This window comes from Diprion similis, chromosome 13, assembly GCF_021155765.1.
Source record: "Diprion similis isolate iyDipSimi1 chromosome 13, iyDipSimi1.1, whole genome shotgun sequence".
In the NCBI taxonomy this organism is placed as follows: Eukaryota; Metazoa; Arthropoda; class Insecta; order Hymenoptera; family Diprionidae; genus Diprion; species Diprion similis.
Window position 1 is genome coordinate 4,425,332 of NC_060117.1, and position 22,172 is coordinate 4,447,503.

General features: G+C 36.1%; 1 protein-coding gene and 1 long non-coding RNA gene across 2 annotated transcripts in view; one reads left to right on the forward strand and one right to left on the reverse strand.

Annotated features, from left to right (window-relative positions):
- LOC124414079 (hemicentin-1) overlaps positions 1-22,172 on the forward strand; it is a 115,824-nt gene that overhangs the window by 73,143 nt on the left and 20,509 nt on the right. The window contains exon 7 of the mRNA XM_046894982.1: positions 2,798-2,928. Coding sequence (XP_046750938.1) covers positions 2,798-2,928 — 131 coding nt within the window. The remainder of the gene's footprint in view (positions 1-2,797; positions 2,929-22,172) is intronic.
- Positions 1-22,172, reverse strand: part of LOC124414080 — a 99,589-nt gene that overhangs the window by 53,060 nt on the left and 24,357 nt on the right. The gene's annotated exons all lie outside the window — the stretch shown is intronic.

Genomic DNA, 22,172 nt, shown 5'->3' on the forward strand with positions numbered 1-22,172 from the left:
GAGTCGATTTTCTGTTCTCGGTACAGGAAATCAGGACGAGCTCTGGTTACCGTTGAATTATAAATGCGTCCACCAGCACATTCGAAGTCCTGTAGTGCGTTGGTAACTTTTCTCACCCCGTGATATCTCAGGCTCACGTTTTACTCTCTAGCACCAGAGATCAGCTAGGCGAGGACCACATAGTGCAATGCCGTGTCACCGTACCACCGCCTTCATAAATTGGTTACAACTTCTCTTCCCGTACATCAGTTGCCTCTCCGAGGTTTCCCGCGTTGCTCTTCGTCTAATCACTTTAAACACTCTGCCCTGCGTCCCTTCCGCCATGTTTCAAGAACAATATCCGTCACCGGAAGTACGGTTGAACCAAAAGGTGTAATCCTTGTCTGATTAACGGTGAGAAAGTCTTGTACTTAATTTCTGTTTCTCTTTTGGGGATTTCATTTTAAACAGCTCTTCGTGTAACCGACGATTACTCGTTGAACCGAATATCGAATGTTGAGTGAACAATAATCGCGTGCTAAAATGCATTCGGTTAAATGCCGCTGAACATAATCGAGCGTGCAATTGAACGTTCGGTTCACTGAATCTTAAACAATTCTCACACAACTGATCTGCGTGTAGAACCAACAGCTTGATTACCATCATCGCGTAAAGAAACTTTTTGAGATACCTTTAAACCTTAGTTTCTAGAAAGAAAATTGAATAGATTTCAACTGACTAAACGTGCAAACTGTAAAGGTACCGTGCTAATCAGCCGACCCGAATAATCTCCGGCTGATTGGCAAATTGACAACACGGCGAACAGAATGACAATGAGAATTCTCCCGGGAGGATTATGAGACCAGTTAGTAAATAGACGGACTGTAAACTGCGCGATCAGTGAAAGGTTTTCAACCTCGAGTCAGATCCGACAAAAACTTTTCCAGGTTTGGTAAAAATTTCGTTTCGAAGAAGGACGCGAGGCGAAAAAATCGGGATACCCTATTACCGGTCTGTCCGTTTAGCGAAAAAGGATGTGAAACACAAGGTTGAACCAAACTAATACAAAGGGTGCGAGGCCTCAGCGTTTGAACCATCGAGTCTTGATCGATTATGACGCCCGAATGAAAGATGACTGTGACAATGAGAGAGAAAGAGAAAAAGAGTTAAGAGTAAAAGAGGGTTGAAAAGAAGGAAATATAAGAGTGGATAAAGCGTCAAGTCGAGTTAACTCAGCGGTAGCAAAGAGCGTAGAGTCTGTCAGTTGTTCTCGGGTTTTATCCCAGGGGTTAAAATGATAAGCGGGGATAAGTCAATGAAAGGTGGTGGCAGCGGTGGGATGACTTGAGGCGTAGACGCGGATTCGAGTGGAATAAAAGTTGGGGTGGAAAGAATAGGGGGAGGGGGGGGGGGGGGAGTGGCAAAGGAAGGGATCCATCGAGGTGTATTTGGTGAGTCTGGGTTTTATCCCCCACCGAGTTACAGTGAAGCTATTTGCTTAATGCCGTCTGCAGGCGAGTAACAAAATATTTCGCTAAGTAGAAATGCGCTTTTCGTAAAAGCGAGGACTCGCCACCTTTCCAGGATGCGTCCGCAATAAAAAAGCGGACGCCACCGTGGGAGAAAAGGCCAATTCCGTCGCCCGACTCGACGATCGGAATGTAAACGACTGTCTTTAGGGATGATTAGCCTCTCGGGTTCTCTGGAACCCGCGGGTCACCTGGGATTCTCGAGGTTTACGGAGAGGTTCGGGACCTCGTGTTCATCCTTTTCCTCCCCCTCACGGGATATTAAAGCCACACTCCTGATTGGCGCCCAGTTTCGACCCTGTTTGTCCGGTGTCAGTTCAGACCGGAAAGGAACCGGCAGTCGACAAACGAGCCATGCTCCTTGACCGGAAGTTGTCCGGATTTCGCAGCTTGGGTTGAACCTGCAGACGTTATTAGCGACGGAATTCAGCCGGCTTTGAAACTGACGTGAAAACTCGAGTCTCGCCGGGGTGTCGAGCTTCTGCACTTCCCAATTCTACTCTCTTAGATGCTCCTGGATTCGGGATTCAGGATTCCTTATTCCAAGGGCTTAGTTCGTTAGCGCCGAATGTCGCCGAGAGCCAGAGTCAATCTACTTTCCTGGACGCATGGCTCGACTACGAGAACAGTAACCGTAAACGTTTATGGCAGCGTAGCTACCCTCCTCCTTTCGTCTCTTCACGACGACGACGGATCTCGTCGATACTCTCAAGTCCCGCATCGATTTCTTTCCCACCCTGTGATGATACCAAAGCTCCGAATTACAGTCCGTCAAGTTGTGTTCACGTTAAGAAGAATAATCATTTATGAGGACCAAAATCGTCTTACCTCGATAAACATTTTAGGCCTCGTTTAAGATAACATCAACGATGAAAATTCATTTTATTATACAAAGAAAAAGTTTGCTCCGATGAATCAAGCTTTCAAATTTCAAATTTCAATGCTACCTGAGAGTAAGACTAGAAAGTTTCCATTATTAGAGTTATGGACTCGTTTAATTAAGGTCCGCAAAACAATGTCCTTGGGACAAAAATTTTTTTTTTTTCTACAGAAGCCCTTATTTCATGCTTTTTCACACCATTCTTCTTCTTCTTCTTCTTTTTCTTGTTAATTCGTCATAACGAAACGCCCGTTGCCCGTTGCCGGAAGGTATGGGAGGTGGTAATGACCTCCGCACTTCCGGGTGCTGGAATGGGTTGGCAAAAACGTAACGTTATTTCCTAGCAGAATTCTGGTCGTATGCGACGTCGCGAAATTATTCCAGCTATTCATTTCACTTTTCGTTGCAGACGCTCCGGTCGTGTTTGCCCACATGGCCAAAGGCTACGACCCCGAGACCTTGAGGGAAGGTGACGACCTCAAACTCGTCTGTGAGGTCGACAGCAATCCAACGCCGGACTCCATTACCTGGTACCACGACGTGAGTATCGAAAAAGTCGCGAGTCTTGGTACGAATGTTGATTAAAAATAGCCATAAGGTGATTCAAATCTTCGTCAAACCTAGAAAGTTGAAATTTTGGAACTGTTGAATCGATTTGGTTGCTTGACCTTTTGAGTACACACATTTTTCAACTCAATATTTTCGACGGAATTTTTTTGCACAGGAGTCTTTTGGCTCGCTCGCTCGAATCACGAATGTGACGTCAGAATTTTATGATTTCTAGATCCAAGATCGAGGATCCAATATGGCGGGTGTAAAATCGAAAAAACCATAAAAATTTGATGATTCTCGACGAAACTTGTTACACGCGTGTTTTTGGGATCGCTAATCACGAATCTGACTTCAGAATTTGATAATTTCTATATCCAAGATGGCGGATATGAAATCGAAAAAACTGTTGAAATAGATTTTTCCATATTTCGATAGTCATTCGAAGTAACAAAGATCACTTGAAGTTATAAATAAACTGTGATAAGTCTAGGACATGGAAATTGTTTTTTAGGTTGGATGCCGAGCATCCGACTTTGACTGAACAAACACTGACAAACTCTTTACAATTTTGTTTGGAAATGAGTTTAAAAAAATCATTCATCTGCAAATAATTCACTAGATAGTGTATAATTTAAGGGAATAAAAAAATTGCAATGAAAAATATTGAATAATGGAATGGATATAAATGTTATACAAGGTGATAAACGAAGGTAATAATTTTAAAAATAACAAGATGCTAAAAACAGCGTAATTCTTTACACCGAACTCATCTTAGGAATAAAACCAGCATCTTCGCTTGTTTGTTTCTACTACAATTTCCCCGACAAAGTGCCATGAGCTTGCGCAATATCCACTCGTGGGTTGTAACTTGAAATAAGCCACGCTTGACTGCTGTTTGCTGTTGAACAATTAGCAGCAAAAGGATTTCGAGCCTAGTATAGTCTCTCTGCCATCTTCAAAGGAAAGTCAAACAGACTGAAGCTGCTCCCCTCCGAGGTATTACTAAACTGAATATTCCAGTATCGTTATCTCGACTCCAAATCAGCTTTCATTATAACGAAATGTTAGAATCGTGATGCAATTAATTAATTTATTAAATCGTAGGACTAATTGACAAATTTGAACCGTAAATTATAAACTCATCTTCATGAAAAAAGCCGATTATTTCGAAAAATCGTTGATTTCGTGATAAATAAAAATCACTAGAGGGTCATAAAAAAAAAGAATTCGTTTTCGATTTTCATTCTGCAAAGAAAAAGAACAATTTTGAATAATCACATCATTAGAACGTACGAATCAACTGATATACTCGCAGAATCAATTCCGTGAAAATTTCAAAGTTCCAATTTTCAACCAAAGCTTTCGAAGCTTAGTTTGTTCGTCAACTTTGACTTCGTGTAAAATTAGTTGGCCTAAAACGTCTGGTTATAAATTTTCAATGAAACGTTGAGAAGATCTCAGACCGACTAAAAGTGATTTAAAAATATCAAACGAATCGAAGAAAATTTGACTAAACCCAATATTCGAGATTCAAAAAAAATATTTTTAACAGCGTAACTCATAAGTTGGAATTTTTACGCAACGGTATATCAGAGGATGAAGATGTTGGGAAATTGGGGGCAAAATGTAAAGTTTTGGGAGATCAAAGAGCCCGGATGACGACACTTCCGAGTTCCTGGCAAACAGACGAAGAGGCGTATATTTTATATACATATATATATATATATATATTAGGGTGGCGCAGAAGAACCGACCATTTTTTTTTTCTTTTGAGTCTCGTGTGACAAAATGTTAGTTTTTGATGTTTTAAGAGCCCACTCCAAAGTACAGGTCAAAAAAAAAATTTTAAGAGGTCGCTCCAAATTTTTAAAAGTGTCAAAAATCGTCAAAAAATTAAATTAAGAAAATTGTATTTTCAGTATTTTGTTTGATTTTTAATTCACGTCGTGGTGTATTGTTATCGATTTTTTCTTACTAAATTAAAGAAAAAAAATGTATGAAATTTTAATATTAATATTAAAAGGTCGCTCGAAAAGATCTAAAGAAATGCACCAAAAAATTGAAAAAAAATTATGAGCGACCTTTCAAAATTCAAATTTTGAACTGAAACTTTCGGAAACTTATTTTTTTTTTCTCTATAAAATTATACCGTAACGAGAAAAAAAATTTAGAAAAAAAAATCGATTTTGACGATTTCTGAGGTTTTAAAAAATGTGGAGCGACCTCTTAAAAATTTTTTTTTTTGAGTTGTCCTTTGGAGTGGGCACTTAAAACATCAAAAACTAACATTTTGTCACACGAGACTCAAAAAAAAAAAAAATAATCTGTTTTTTTGCGCCACCCTAATACACATGTACGTACGCGCATCCCTGTATTGTGGGAAAAGTAATCGGGGAAAGTTTATCCCACGGGATCCGGAGTTTCCGGATATATATTATATAATTCATGGTGAAAATAGGTGCCGGTTCAGGGTACTTGTGTTGGGCTCCTAGAAGAAGAAGATATGTGGTCGGGAAAAGGTTGCTGGCTAGTGTATAAATATGTATGAGGGGAGGAGCATTAGCGAGAGTAACTTCTCTTTTAAGAAATGCAAAAACTTACTAATGCAGACGTGGAACGTAAGGCGGCGGTATGTGCTGCAGTTCGCCACGAGTTCTATATGGGGAATTCCATGCGAAATTGACCGACTTTTTGACCCTTACCGTTTTTCATTTTGTTTGAAAAATTTTCTGCAATCATACCAAATTTGAAACGATTTTACCCGATTTTCTATTCTACGGTATAATTATTTATAAATATTTAAAGTGATTTTGATATGGAGCTTTTTTAAAGTTCTCAAGAGATTCTGAAAAATTGTATTTTCTATTTCAAACATTCTTAAACTGGGCTGATTTTTTTTTTTTTTTCTTCTTCTTCTTCATTCTTTTCAGAACTTTTTTAATTTCTTTGGTCAACTCAAATATTCGAAAAAAAAAAGTTCAAAATCGCAGTTCTGACAAATCAAAAGTCGTTTGCGAAAATAACGTTATTAGAAAATTCGAGTTTCGTATCGGGAAAATGAATCGATTTTTGTTTTTTACTCCCATAAACTCTCAAAAGTATCTATTTCACATAATATAAATGAGAGTGAAATAAATATTTTTATCTGAAACTGAAAAATATTTCTAATGAAACTATAAATTATCAAAAAACTTCCGTCATTAAGACTACGTACTAAAATTTGAAAAATTTTATTTTCAAAATCACCTTTTTAACAAAACTACGAAACAATCGAATAATCGATTAATTTTACGCTATTCAATCAAGTCATCTTCTTGTTATTTTTTTGGACTCGATTAATCGACGCGTCGATTGCTTTTAGCTTAATGACTTTTGCATTTGCGTCATCCAAATATTATCTCAAGTCTAAGTGTTTGCTTATTCGTGAATTTCGGGATCTCCAACGTATCATTTTTCAAATTTTTAACCCACTCGTTCGGAAAATTCTACCCCCTGAGAAATAATACCAGATACTCTATTCTCCTGGCATCCGTTGGAATATTTCTTTGTGAAAGAGTACGAAAATCGGAGGGTCTGAGCTAGGGATAAAAAAATTTACCCCTAATGGAGCCGGAGGTAATTCGTCCGATTTTTACAGTCGTTAGCTTATCCGCGAAGCAATGCATTAACCGAACCGCCGCGTCGTGCCGAGCCGGCTTTAATTGCTGAACAAAACTTTTATCCGCTCGTGTTGATCCCTTGTAAAAACCGAATGGAAAATGGGATTTTAGATTAAAGAGATGGCTTAGGTATAAGGTACGGCTCGATTTTTATTGCCAAACGAAATATTCCCGTAGGCAGTGAAATTTATAATTTATTTATTCCTTTTTTTATTTTCCGAAAAAAGTTTCGCCTAATTTTTTTCTCCCACCGATACACAACGTCATCTATTAGCGTTTTACAACATTTGCAATTCTAACTTTTCACAAAATTCTAAAATTCCCCAACAATTCACTTCCATTTTTGCACTTCCTGGCTATTATCGCGTTTCCGTTTTTACGCTTAAATAACTGAGTACTTTGACCCGGATTCTAGAAATCAGTCGTAAATTATCAGAAAAAAAATAATACATGCATAAAATCGAGAAGTGCAAAAATTCCAAGTTTTTTTTTAACACATATTTTAGGGGAGGGGGGGGGGGGGGGAAGGGGAAGGGCAAAACGTGGTACTTAAGGAAATACTTAGTATTCCAGTACTCAAATACGCCAAATCCTCCCTTTTGTTTTATTGTAACCAAAGAAAATAAAAATAATTTTTAGATGTCGGAGAAATAGAAAATTTTTGAAAATTTAAAATATGTTTATGAAAGTCATTTTTCAGTATTTAAAAAACGGTTTGAAAAACCTAATTTTTTATATAAAATTTGAATGTTCAGGTATTCAGAATAAAAAAAAGTATCGTACGATTTTTGGAAAATTTATTACGACAAGTATCTCAAATCTCGGAAATTTTAGTGAGGTTACAAATCTTATGAAGCTGAAAACGAAGGGTTCAGGAATTCTAGACAACAGTTGATCATAAATTTCGGAAAACGTTATTCTAACTTTTCAATTCTTATCGTCTTGATAATTTCCTTAAATCCATTGTTCTGGCATTGATTAAAAATAAATTCGGATGCTATTAAAAGTGAATAAAAATCACTTAATTGAGATTCATGCAAATTTGATCTGTTCAAATAGAAATATTTTGCAGTCGGTTTCTACGTAATTCTGAGGATGGTGAAGATAGACGAAGCCTAAAATGCAAATATAGCGATCGAAGATCGCATTCTCGAGATCTTATAAATCCTATTTGTGAATTACGATCGCTCTCGTGTGAGGGAGCCAAAAATCGAGGGTGAGAAATGCAGAAGGGAAGCAAATTCAGCTGAGCGAATAACGATTCAGGAAATATAAACGATGTCTGTCGCGTCGATGGTGTTATACGTATGTGTATGTATATATAAATTTATTTATATGGGGTCTTCCACGCCAAATCGGGCGATTTGAAAAATTTTGATTTTTGATATTTTTTAGTGCCCCTTAAAAGAGCCTTTCTGATGAGTTTTGAGATTTTTTTGATCACTTGTTGAAAAAACTATCAGATTTTCAAAAAAAAAATCGAAAGATATACTGACTTTCAAAAACACGATTTTAAATTTAAAACTCAAAAATCTTTTCTGTAAAGGCCATCTGAAAACAAGGAATTGAAAAAAAAAAAACTTAAATTTGGACCATCATTAAGTGATTTTTTTTTAAATTTGATATTTTTTCAACAAGCAGTCAGAAAAATCTCAAAATTCACTAGAAAGGTTCCGGTTAAGGGGTACCAAACAATATCAAAAAATTGAAGAAATCAGAAATCAAATTTTTTTTAAACCTATCGATTTGGCGTGGAACGCCCCATATATATGTATTTTAGCTGCGGAGATGAAAAATATTGTAAACCGGAACCTGCGAGTCTATCCAGACGTTCGAGATCCAAGAGGGAAGAGGAGTTTGCGAATGAAAATTCATTGGGACTCGTCAGAAATAACAAAATTATTCAATTCCCACCGACGTGGTCGTTAAGCGGGAATCAGAAATGACTTCTCGATCAGGTGTCTCGCCTAGATTGATGTTATCGGAATTTTTTTTAGCTCAATCTTGAATCAGAGTTCGGGAGGTAAAGAAAAAACACGGGATAGTCGAGATATCAAATTTTGAAAAAATTTTCAAAATCCTAATTCGTAAAAATATTAAAATATGTATATACCATAGATAGACGAAGAAAGAAATTTCATCGTAATAACGAAAATTTATTTCTGGATCATTTCACAACAAAAAAACTGCAAGCTTTTAGATAAAAATTTCGAATTTGGAATAAAAGTTTAGAAATATAGAGAGAAAATCATTTTTTTTTTTTGTTTCTTTACGGTGCTTGCAAATTTAGACGAGAATTGATTCTACAGACGAAAACATCGGACTTTACTGTATCGAGAATATTTTGGATTAAATTTTTTCACCGTTGAGTATAATACGAAAGTTTTTTTTATTCCATTAGTAATCTATTCGAAGTAAAAAAAATTAGCAAATTGTTTTTTTTTTTGTAGATACTGAGTAAGCGCGAGATATTTTAAAATTTAGGGACTTTAGTTTCTGTCAAAATCTGAAGAGAAAAAAAAAATCGCTGAACCTACTCCGATATGAAATATAAATTGAATATTTTGAAATTCTGTGAACTTGATTTTTCAAAAATCGGATACTACGAGCTTCCCAAATTCTTACTTCGGATTCCAGATTCGATTAATTTCTGCAGGTAAAATACATTTTCAATTCCACAATTTGAAACTTGGATTTTCAAAATGGTATCCAGGCTAATTAATTATTTTCGGGATGAAATTCCTGTCTGAAGAGGAGTGTAAAATAGTTTTTCCCAAATCAGTCGCCCTGAAATTCAGAGAAAATTTCTTGCACGATTTCGAGATTTTGAAAGTTCGAAGAACTCTTGCGTTTATTATCCCAGCGAACCCCCGTCGAGATCCGAATTCGGTTTGAGGGTTGTCGAAATGATTATTTATCGCAGAATAAGTAAAAGTGTAATCAGTGTCGAGGAGTTCGCTTGTAATTTGAAAATTCAAGCTTGAGTCTATATATTGCTTTACAAATAAATATATGCCTATAACCTGCGAATTGTTTCAACCCTTTACCCTTTCGCAATTATTCAGTGGCGAAAGTCGAAGTTAAGAAATTAAACTTTTGGGAAACAAGAAAGTTTCGAACGGCCGGGAAACCCAGCGGCTCAAAGTTCCGAAATTCAAGTTTGGATAGAACGAAGTTCCGACACAGCAAAGTTTCGAAAAATGAAGTTTCGATCGAGTAAAATTCCGAAAATTAAAATAAAAATGATTTTCAGATTTCAGAGAAAAAAAATTAAGAAAACCAGGATGACCATGATTCCAAACGTAAAAATTAAGAAAATCCAAACGATCAAAAATTTCACCGAGCTAAAAATTTGTAGAACTAAAAATGTTCGATCGTTGAGAACTTCGATGTTTCAGATTTCAAAATTTTCTCATTTTCAAACTTTCGGAACTTTGAGCGTCGCGGGTTTCGTACCCTTTAAGACTTTGTTGCTTGATTAAAGCATGCAGATTTCTTTACTTCAAATATCGCGACCAAAAAATCGCATTTTTGCGTTTCCGGAATTTTTTGAATTTGAAATTTGAACCCCGCCTTAATTTTCACAAGGCAAAATAGCAGCTTTTCGACTTTTCCACGCGCATATATAGTGCATGCGGAAAGAAAAGTAATGGATCTGTCCAACTTGATTGCATGTAATTTAAACTCGAATTTCCAACGACCTGTTCACTCGAATTCGATCCGCGTTACACGTTCAGCATTTCCCAGTTTCGTTCGAACGATGGATCACCGAGTTGCGGCCCATTTTTTTCAACCCACACACACACACACTAACACATAAACAAACAAACAAACAAACATTTCTCCCACCGGATCGCAAACACGCGAGTTCAATTCCGCATCGCGTGTGTGAATTCCATTCGGTACGCACAGTGACGGAAGCAAAGAGAGAAAAAAAAACCAAAAAACAAAAAACCACGGACTGCGGTTTTTTATTTTTGAAATTTTTATCAAAATTTTCTCTTAGTTTTTCGTTGTCGTTTTAATTTAGGAAGCATTTTCTAGGAATTTTTTTCTTTTTTTTTTTGACGAGCAATAAAAAGATAGAACTTTGAAATTTTTATGATATATTTATTAACATTTCGGTAGTGTGTAAAAAAATTTTCAGGCATAAATCGCTGTAAAAAAAATGAGTTGTATCACCTCGAAGACACTTGACTTGAAAAAAAGGTTCGTAAGATCAAAAAATCAAACAGCATTTTAATCTGTAAACCTGTGGCGATAGGCTGAACTAGAATCATTTCAAAATTCCGAACAGTTCTGTTTTTTTTTTTTTTTTTTTTTTTGTTTTTTTGAAGCAAAATTATCGGAAAAAATCATGAAATTATATAATTAATCTTCAAAAAGCCTGTCAATTATTCAATTTTTAATATTTTCAAATGATTCTAGTTTATCCTATCGTCACAGGCTTACAGATTAAAATGCTGTTTGATTTTTTTTGGATTTCAGATTATAAGCCAATCAGTGCGAATATTTATGCCTGAAATTTTTCTAACACATTACTGAAATGTTAATAAATATATCATAAAAAGTTCAAAGTTCTATCTTTTTATCGGTGGTCGAGAAAATAAAAAAAATGGCTAGTAAATGCTTCAAAAACCGATCGTCACACAGGATGACCACCTTAAACCGATTCTCGCATTTTCTTTGCCAAACGAAAAATGGTATCCCTGACCTGTTCGGTTACCAATTGAAGTGTTTAAATTTTTTCTTGCTCATTTCTTTTTTTTTTTTTTCTACTCTTTTTGTTTTCTTTTTTCTTCTTCTAATCCTAATTTCGAATCGATTCCCTCATTTTTTAATTTCAAATAAAAAAAAAAGCCACCCTCGATATTATTCGCTATAATTTGGCATGTTTTTTGCTCGTACAAGTCTCTATACATATATATATATATATAAAATACATCGTTGCTCAACCGTTTCTTCCGGCAAGGCAAAATTTCCCCCGAGACGTAATCCTCAGCCGACTTCCGGATGTATAAAGAAATTTTACCAAAAACAGTCTCGTCGAAAATCCAGGAATCATTCCTGTTGCCGAGCGATTTGAGCGGTACTCGAGTAACTCGCTTAAAATTCCACTCCTGACGTCAAAATTTCAAACACGATGACATTGACGAACCATTTCGATTGTTGAATTTATTACTTTTCCAGTCCAGTAGTTTCCGCGACTCGACATACTCGGTTTAATTTTATACGTATATAGGACACAAATTTAATTCAACCAAAAAACAGATCGTTTATAAATTTTCCATTAAAATTTCACTATTTATAAGCTTTTTTTTTTCATCGGGAATTCATATTTTCAGACAGTTCCTAGTTAGGGTTAATTTTTTCATTTTACACTACCTTTTGAAAAAAAAAAAATGTCTGAAACTGTAAGAAAAAAAAATATATATTTATATCCACAAAGTGTATATTAAATTGCACAATTTTTTTTTTTTTTTTTTCCGGAACTTTAGAGTAATGTATTTTACTGGTTTTCGAAAAAAAAAAAAAAAAAAAAATCGTAACAAGTCGCGAAAATTTCAATTTCACTATCTCCGATCATCATCCGATCTGTGTGAATAATTTTTGCACAAAAAAAAACAAAAAAAAAAAAAAAAAAAAAAAAAAAAGAAACACGAAAGACGTGGTTCAAAACTGAAACAACGATCGTCTTCTTTTGAACAGTAGAAAAGAAATTCGTGTTCAGCTGGTATACAAAAACGGAAGAAAAGAAAAAAGAAATTAATAAAAATTAATTTCAACAAGATGCGCGAAGTTTTTTAAAACGACGTTATATTTCCGATATTTTTCATAGGCTTAAATAATTTTGGTGAAATTTAATGGCGGCCGTGGCATTTCCTCGCTTTCCCCTTATACTTTCTTTTGTAATCCTTCTTCACCCAATTCTCATCTTTTTCGTCAATATAACTGCAGCGTGATATGTGAAAATCGTACTTCGCTTGCAGCTGTTTCATTCAATTTATTTCCTACGCACTGTCGATTAAAAATCTCAAGTATTTAAAATTTGCGACGAAACTGCGCAGCTTATATGTCACGAAATTAGTGCTGCGCGATTAATCGATCAATCAGTAGTTTCGATAATAATCGTTTTTCGATTAATCGACTAACCGACTATTACGATTAATCGTTTGTCCAACCAAACTTAACTAGTTAGGTTGAAAATACCGAAAATTTGACGATTTGAATCCAGACTCAAAATTCTTCTTGACCAGTGTAATGAATTAACCAAAGAAAAAAAAAAAAAAAAACAATTATTATCGAAGCTGCCGATTAATCGATTAATCGCCCACCACTTTTCAAACTTTTTCCGAAAAAAAAAAGAAAATCGAAGCAGGAGTCGTTTTACTATAGATCGTTGCTGAAACATTTTTCATAATTCACACCAGATTGTTAAGAATTTTTTCAAATTTTTCGCAAGAAATATTTTAGCCTCTCCATTTCGCTGATGAAAAAAATTTAAAATCGTAAAATGCTTCCGAAGAATATGAAAAATTTTGAAAAATCCATTATCACATATGAAAAAGCTTGAAAACAGTGAAAAGTAAAAAAAGTTTCTCACTTCGGCTTTGGAGCTTAAAAATTTTGATATCTGACAGATGATTTTTGAAAATTCTTTCAGATTCTCAAATCGTGTCGATCAATAAGATAGTTTTTGAAGAATTGTAAAATAAATTCGAACGGTGTCGAAAAAATGTTAAACAGAAAAAAAAAAAAAAAAATCAAGTGCTATTCAAAATGAGAAGAATGATATAAAAAATTGCGGGGCAAATCCGAGAGGTCAAGGAGTGTACGTAGGTCAAAATGTATATATATATATATATATATATATATATATATACGTGAAAACCGCGGCGATAATAATTGCAGCAATATAAAATCCCGAGATACTCGTAGAGAGTCGAGAAATCCAGAGCGAAGTGAATGGATCCATAAATCTGTCGCTCTATCCCCGGTATAACGAAATAATTACAACCGACGAAAGCTGATTAGTCAAAACGTGGAACAATTGCGAGGAAGGAATTAAAGCTCGCGGTTTTTACTCTCTTATTCTGCAGAAAAATTTCTCTATACGATTCTAACATTGCAACAAGAAAACAATTATTCGCGATTATTGTCAGAAAAGTGAGAAGATAAATAAATAAGAAAATGAAAAAAAAAAATATAAAAAAACTGTATCGATAGATCGTTTATTGAAAGTTTTCTGAACTTCTTACGTTTCTCTCCAATTACATTATTAAAAACAAAAATCGAATCGTTATAAACTTTTAGTTTTTTCTTTCTAAACAAACTGTCAGATTTCTTACGATAAAATTTTTTTTTTTACAAATTTTCTCAATTCAACGCAAAATCACTGGATCCCTGGTGAGAAAGAAAATTTTTTTAAATTATGAAATCGAAGAAAATTGTGTGAAAAATAAGGTTCTATGATACATAATTCAATCGACTAGCGTGAAATTGAATCGAACCATTCTCCTCCTCCGGGAACAAAGAACGCGAATTCTCCTGCTAGCATATTTGGATCAGGGTTAAAAAGTCCCGCAGGTAGCAGCGCAGGGTTGTTCAATAATATGGCGAATGCCGAACGGTAGAGCGAGTGAGTGAGGAAGAGGAATGAGGGAGCTTTTCACATTAGCCTCGAGGCTTCGAAGTACGTGGAAAACACGGGGTAAGGTATTTATGTAAAGTACTATGGGGTGAGGGGGTTTGGGGGGGGGGGGGGATGAATATGTAGGCTATATTCGCGAGAATATGACGTCGGTGGTGAAAGAAAAAATGTGGATGGCTAGACGTGTCAAAGCTTGGAAATAGACAGACGCGTTGAGGGTGTGAAAATTCAAAATTGACCGATTTGGTTTTTTTTTTTTTTTTTTTTTTACACTATGGTGTGGGTAGAATCTTGATTTTTCGGATTTTCTTGAGATATGTGTATATATATATATGTATATTAGGGTGGCGCGAAAAAACCGACTGTTTTTTTTTTTGATCTTTGAGTTTTGTGAGCCCATTTCAAAGGACGGTTAAAAAATTTTTTTTTTTAAAGTCGCTCCACATTTTATAAAACGTAAAAAATTGCCTAATTGCCTACGATTTATTGGTTGTAGGATTATGGGGTTATGAAGTTACGGGGTTACAGGGCTATGGGGTTGTAGGGTTATGGGAGTTTTTGGATTTGAGTAAACGAGTTTTCAAGGAGTAATCAGCTGTGCGATGTTTTGCAATAATAAAGATTGCTTACGATTCATTAATTATGGGGTTATGAGAGTTTTTTGGATTTAGTACTTAGATCTTCGAAGAAGCCCTCGGTTACGCAGTTTTTTTTTTTTTTTTTTTTTTTTGCAATATTTCAGATTTTGCCTATAATTCATCCCTTCGTTGTAGGTCACATAACAACATGCAATAAAATCAGTCCACACTCTCAGATCCAATTCTTCGCATGCACCTCGAAGTCAAGGTATATATATATATATATATACTCGCGGCATTTCGACGCCACAGATGCAAGGCAAGGAGAATAGAGAGGGAGGCTGTCGAAGCATCTGGCAGAATCGCCTCCACCCTCCTCTCTTCTTCTCACGTCTGCGTCGTCGTGAGGATGCTTCTCCCTCCCTCCCTCCCTCCCTCACTCCACCCTTCGTCCTCGCGATAATACGCTCATCAGCATAATCGGGCAATCTGTTTTACTCAACTTTTAACGAGACGAACTCCAATTTTGCTCATCTCAGGCTGCGAGCCTCGCTTCGTTTCGCTTCCTACCGATTTGTCAAATAAAACTTGAAAGCGGTTTTTCAAAGAATATTGACCAGGCTTCCAAAAACTCTGAATCGATCGTTCGGACAGTTTTTGCTATTGTTATTATTTTTTTCTTTTTCTTTCTTCTTCTTCTTCTTATTAGCGTCACCTCTTCTCACTCAGTTTTCCAACACTTTGACAATGTGATCACCGACACGCGAGACGATCAACGAACTGAGCAAGAGAGGATCATCGCGGAATTCCAATTTATTCGGCTATCGCATGCATACGTATTACGTTCCTTGGAGAGAGAAGAAGAAAAAGAGAACAAGAGGAGAAAAAAAAAAAAAATCAAAAGAGAAAAAAAAAAACACGTCCGAGCAAAACGAAGACGAAGACCGAGATGGTTTTCAACTTTTCTTCTCATCTAAAAAGTTATACGCTTCTTATATACTCACGGTTTTAAATTTTTCGTTTCGCATTTTTTTCCCCATACCTACTCGTTTCGCAAGTTTGACACGTGAAACTGAAATACACACGTATTACATTACTTGTAATAATAATGGGGGAAAAAAAAAAAAAAACACAAAAACAAACAAAAAAAAAAAAAGACCAACAAATTGTCCGTCTTCTCTTCGTCTTGTCTTGTCTTGTTTTTTTTTTTTTTTTGTGTTTTTGTGTTTTTTCTCTTCTCCTTCTTCTACTTTTCTTTCATGTCGAGAAAACTCATCACGAATGAATATCTCAGCTCTGAGTGATGCAATTTCCTTTTTTCATTCGAGTCTCGCGTTGAGTGGATAGATGATTTACTCCCCCCCCCCCCCCCCCCCACCCCTCTGCCCCCACCCTTCTCCTTGGCCAGTCCTTACCTTGATGCTCAGATACGTGATGCTCCGGTTTGGGCAGGACTCTCGTTTTCGTCAACTCGATACTTCAGATTTTCCTTTTCTTTTTTTTTTTTTTTTTTTTTTTCATTTTTCCTATCTCCTAAGGCAAATGTGGAAGTTTTGTGTTTTGGATTCTTTTTGGTTGGAAAACAAGTGTTTCAAATCCTATATCCAAAGTCACGTATTTCAAGCAGGAGATTTTTCAAGGGTTTGTTTATTACTTTTGCATTAATAAAGAGAAATAAAAATTTAACGAATACATTCAAGTCTTTCGTACCGAAGGAAAAAAAAAAACTAAAAAACTTTCGAAGGTAAGATAAATTTCGATAAATTCAATGTAACTGTACATCTGTATCCAAAATTCTACCAACCGTAGGTAGCGAAATTTGTATAAAATTATCCATCGATCTTAAGAGGATAAATTTCGCAATTACGAAACGTTCCAGATTTGAGCCGAGGCGATATTTCAAGACGAGTACAAAATACCGTTACGCATATTATTATTATACATCCGAATCCCGGCCATTGTTTCACTGTGACGAGTTCTAAGCGGTGAATGAAATTTAAACAAAAAAAAAAAAAAAAATTAATACACGCATATATATATATATACATGTAAATTGTGAAGTTGAAGGTCACAGCGTGTGAAAACGAGACGAAGTAAAAGAATAATTTTCATCCTCGGGCACTTTAGTCGATTCGTACGTTTTTTTTTTTTTTTTTTTTTAACAAACGTTTGTCATTCGGGTTGTTTTTTTTTGTTTTTGTGCACGCTCCGCACCATGAAAAAAAAAATATTAAAACACCGCCGACGATGTGGCTCAGACAAACGTAAAACCCTGTCCGGGAATGGAATGCCTCATACGTATACCTGAAATACGGGAAATAGGGTGGAAAATTTGTAACGAAAATTTTCTGAATCGCAATTGCTCATGTTTTCTATTCACACGCACGCACACACACACACGCACCATCCACCTCGGTAATTTCCCACGCTAAAGACAAGAAGAAGACAAAAAAAAGTCCGCGAGAATCCAAAACGCGTACACAGAAAGATATTACGTGGAAATGAAAACCAAAAGAAAAAAAAAAAAAAAAAAAGAAAAAAACACCGCGCAAAAGAAAAGAGCTTCAACACGTTGTCGGTGACTAAGAAATGAAAGGGGGGGAGGGGGTGGAGGTCGGTAAGTTCAACGTCTATTTTATCCGACGGTTTAGAACAACACGTCGACGTATGGTCGGTGCGTTTTGAAGACAATATACCTGCACCACCCCCCCCCCATCCCCCCCCCCCCCCCTCTTGCCGCCCCGTTGACCTGAAAACGATGTCCTCGAAGCCGCAATTCTCCGAAGTCGTTTTTCACCCCCTACCACCCCTTCGCAACAGTTTCGCTTTATATTTTTCCTCCACACATTTTCTCCCCCACCCCTTCATCGGTTATGAAGAGGAATACCTAGAGGGATGCTGAATGCTGGGGTAGGTGGTGGGTACGTAGGTACTCCACCCATGTGAAGGAGAGGGTGGATAAAAATTGTGTATTTTTATTCCCCCAGGTGAGCCGACGGCGGCGGATCGTCGCAGCAGCGACTCGCAAGCCATTATACTCGACGTCCGTTATTATTAAAATCCGCGGCTACAGCGTCACGTATCCCTTCCTTTTATTTTTCATTTTACACCATTCAAACCCCGCGTAGCGATACAGAACCGGGCCATTTCGCAACGCGGTGAAAACTCTCCACCGCCGGCTTGTATCGTCGCGTCGGGGGATGAAACCCTCGTTCGACTGCTCGGTCACACCACACCACGACGCACGCCTGCAGCCGACGATCATCGACTGAAATACGTTCTTTCGTCGACGCAACGTCCAACCCCTATACCTACCTACCTACCTACCCCTACACGACTGTCGACGATTTTGTAATTCCACCGGTTACTCGTTGTAACCATAGAATTTTTAACGCTTCGCTTAAAACAGTTCAGGTTTCGTTCGGGATGCTGAAATTATTGTTTAGTCGTGACGACAATTTTTTTTTTTTTTTTTTTTGTTTTTTACTTGCTTTTTTTTTTTGCTTCTCTTCTTCCCCCAGTCAAAACAGACTTTTGCTCTCGAAATTCAGCGAAATTCATGCTCTGTGGTAATGCTGAAATTTTATACTTTTTAAATTCTATGTTTTTTAGATAAATAATTGAACGATGAAAAAGGCTGGTTGAATTCAAAATTCTTTCATCCGCTGTATCTTGGTGTATGAATAGTAGAGTGGCGCAAGAAAACCGACGGTTTTTTTTTTTTTTTTTTGAGTCTCGTGTCACAAAATGTTGGTTTTTGATGTTTTAAGAGCCCACTCCAAAGGACAGGTGAAAAAAAAAAATTTTAAGAGGTCGCTCCAAATTTTTTAAAATTTCAAAAGTCGTTGAAAAATTAAATTAAAAAAATTATATTTTCAGTATTTTGATGGATTTTTAATTCACGTCGTGGTGTATTGTTATCGATTCTTTCTTACTAAATTGAAGACAAAAAATTTATGAAATTTTAATATGAATATTAAAAGGCTGCTCGAAAAGATCTAAAGAGATGCATAAAAAAATTGAAAAAAAAATTATGAGCGACCTTTCGAAATTCAAATTTTGAACTGAAACTTTCTGAAACTTATTTTTTTTTTTTTTTTTGTCTATAAAATTATACCGTAACGAGAAGAAAATTAAGAGAAATAGAAAAAATCGGTAAAGAAATATGTCGAAAAGTTGTCCAAGTGCACAAAAAATGTGTATAAAAAATTGTGATAAGAATAATTGTCACTTTAACTGATTCCACCACGTATCACACAACTCGATTAACAGTTTGATTTTGTCTCCTCCAAAACACGACACAAAACACCCGATTTCCAAATATGGTTTCTCCGATATCGTTATCCTTGCACATTTTCACCCTCATAATTTTCGTCCAGGTTGGTTTAGGGAGGAGGACGCCTGTTATCATCCCCCGGCGTGAATAACCCGGCAGCCAATCAGAGCAGGATTTTGATTTTCAAGTATTTATTTCATCCCCTCATCGTATACGCACAGGCACAGTTTTTTCTTCGTTCGTTAATTTGTTATCAGTTCTGCTAACGCGACGCTTTTTATTGCAATATTTTATATTTATACCAACGGACGCGAGGAGAAAGGGTGGGAAGTAAATTGTTGGGGATGCGGAATGGCGTTGTTCCGTTATTGTCGAGGGGTGGACGCCCTTCATTTACACCGATGATGGTGCCAGGCAACTGGCAACACTTTCAACTCCGTTTGCCGGGATGTTTCGACGCCATTTTTTTTCACCACGAAGTTAAGATGCGGTTCGTGAATCCTTGAGGGTCAATCTGGAGGCTCGTGTCTTGTCTCGTCGAATTATACTTCCGAAAACGCTAAGGCCTTAGGCCACTTTAGAGGCCAAAAAAATAGGCTTTTTGGGGATTTTTTTTTTCAGAAATACTACAAAATAATTCGAGACAACAGAAACTGGATTTTATTGTTCATATCAGTGACTGCTTACAATAATTTTTTTGAAGCGATTTATTTCAAAATGGCGGCTGTGCAGCGTTTTTGCGACGACGTCTTCTTTTTTTCGGGGTCCACAGCTGGACTAACAGCTCCTGTAATTTTTTTAATCATAATGAGCCAATGAATTTTTTTGATTATATATAATAACTGCTATAGAAGTACGTAGGATTTTTTTTTTATATTGCGTAGTTCATTTGTTATTAACAATTATCTGACAATTTTTTAGGCAAGTTCTTCACTTTCCACTTTAGAAGTGCGCCATTTGGCCAAAAATCAATATATCGCAAAAATCCTACGTACTTCTATAGCAGTTATTATATATAATCAAAAAAATTCATTGGCTCATTATGATTAAAAAAATTACAGGAGCTGTTAGTCCGGCCGTGGACCCCGAAAAAAGGAGACGTCGTCGTAAAAACGCTGCACAGCCGCCATTTTGAAATAAATCGTTTCAAAAAAATTATTGTAAGCAGTCACTGATATGAACAATAAAATCACGTTTCTGTTATCTAGATTTATTTCGTAATATTTCTGAAAAAAAAATCCCCAAAAAGCCTATTTTTTTCGGCCTCTAACAAAAAGTTAACGGAAAATTAAAAAGGAACTCTTACAGAGAATTAAAAGCACCGTATAAAAGCTCCTCCGAAGCTCTGTCGGGAACTTTAAGGATCATCGTTTAGCTCAATCATCTGATGAGATATCAAGTCTCGATATAATAAAACCAATTTTCATAACGTTTATCTAAACTTTAAAACTGGTATAACAACTTATCAGGAAACTTATCGTCGATCATAATATCTTCAGTTTCTCGCTGGATCTTTTGAAATGCTTTGCCGTACTTGCTTGAAGTCATCCTTGTTTTCAGACTAAAGTGGCACGTGTTACAAATAAGCGAAAAAGATTTCTGCTTTTAAAAAGAATCCTTCGATTTCACCGAATACTCAAACGCTGCTGGATGATCTGCTGCTCTTAAGAACGTTGATAACAGGATTTCGACTTTGAAAGTAACCATATTATTTCCAAACGAAGTAATCAGGCGTGAAATATATAGGCGATTCCGCGTACACATTTTCCTTTTTTACAAATAAATTCCCGTTACCTTTGATCCTTAGTATGGATTCCACTTCGACGAGTTCCACGCTTGACTTATTATACGATTCGGAACAGGTGATTCCAATAAAATTCTCTTCCTAACATAGATATACGCGCACGAATTTCCAAAGAATCTGATCTGCAGCTTGGATTTGAATATCGACAAACCATCTAGTTTAAAATCGATATTTAATAAGAAAGTCTTCTGGATTAGGATCCATTGGAATAAAAAATTCACGTCGTAGAATTTGTTTCGTAAATTTTTTTATTTAGTTTTATTCAGAGCTGACTGTTTTATTTTTTCTATTTTCGAATCAAGTAACACTTAAAAAAAAATCGGAATTTCAAGATAAAATTTTCCTCGTAAACGTCATCACTTATAAACTATCTAAATACAGATTTTTGTACGAAATTTCTTGCTCGATAAAAAAAAAAAAAGGTATTGAGATAAAATTATCTCAACTCCAACCGATTAAGATTAAGAGATATTAAAAGATAACTCAACATTTATAGGCAAATATTTCTTGACCGGTTAGAATTGGGAAAATTCTACCTCAATACTTTCTTCATAGATCTTAAAATTTCCTATAAAAATCTGTCTTCAGATAATAGTTCATAAGTCAAGCCGTTTACGATTTGAAAAAAAGATAAAAACAATTCCGATTTTTTTTTTTTTTTTTTTTTTTACGTTTTTACGTGTTATTTAAATGAAAAATGGAAAAAATAAAATCGGAACCGTTAAATATCAATTTCAAGACCTCATATTTGGCTGAGATATTCAATTTGAGATGTTTAATCGATATTTCGAAGTGCGTTTGAGTGAAAAAAGAAAATTTCTTTCTCGGTGATTTGAATTAACTTCAAGCGAATGTAGCGGGTAGAAAAAAATCTTAAAGTTCGCTTGGAAAAATAGAATCTAAATCTGCGTCTCGCGTTAGCGCGGAATATAATGAAATTGCGACGAACAATCGAGCGAGTAATTTTTCGCATTAAGATTTCAGGAAAAAACGAACGAACAACACTTTCAGGGGTGGTGAAAAATTCTATTTCAAGCCCATTTGGAAGCCGATACGTAAGCCGATAAGATTAATAAAGGAAAGGTGGCAGGTACCTGTAAAAGCTCTCGGAACGATGGCGTGTTGGTTGACAGTTAACCCGTCTGGTCTCTGAAACGACTTTATTAGTCGAGTACCACGGAGGGCGTTTCAGACTCGCCGGCCTGAAATCACGTTCTTATAATTCTCCATAATTTTCTTTGCAGTAAATTACTGCCCCAGGTGC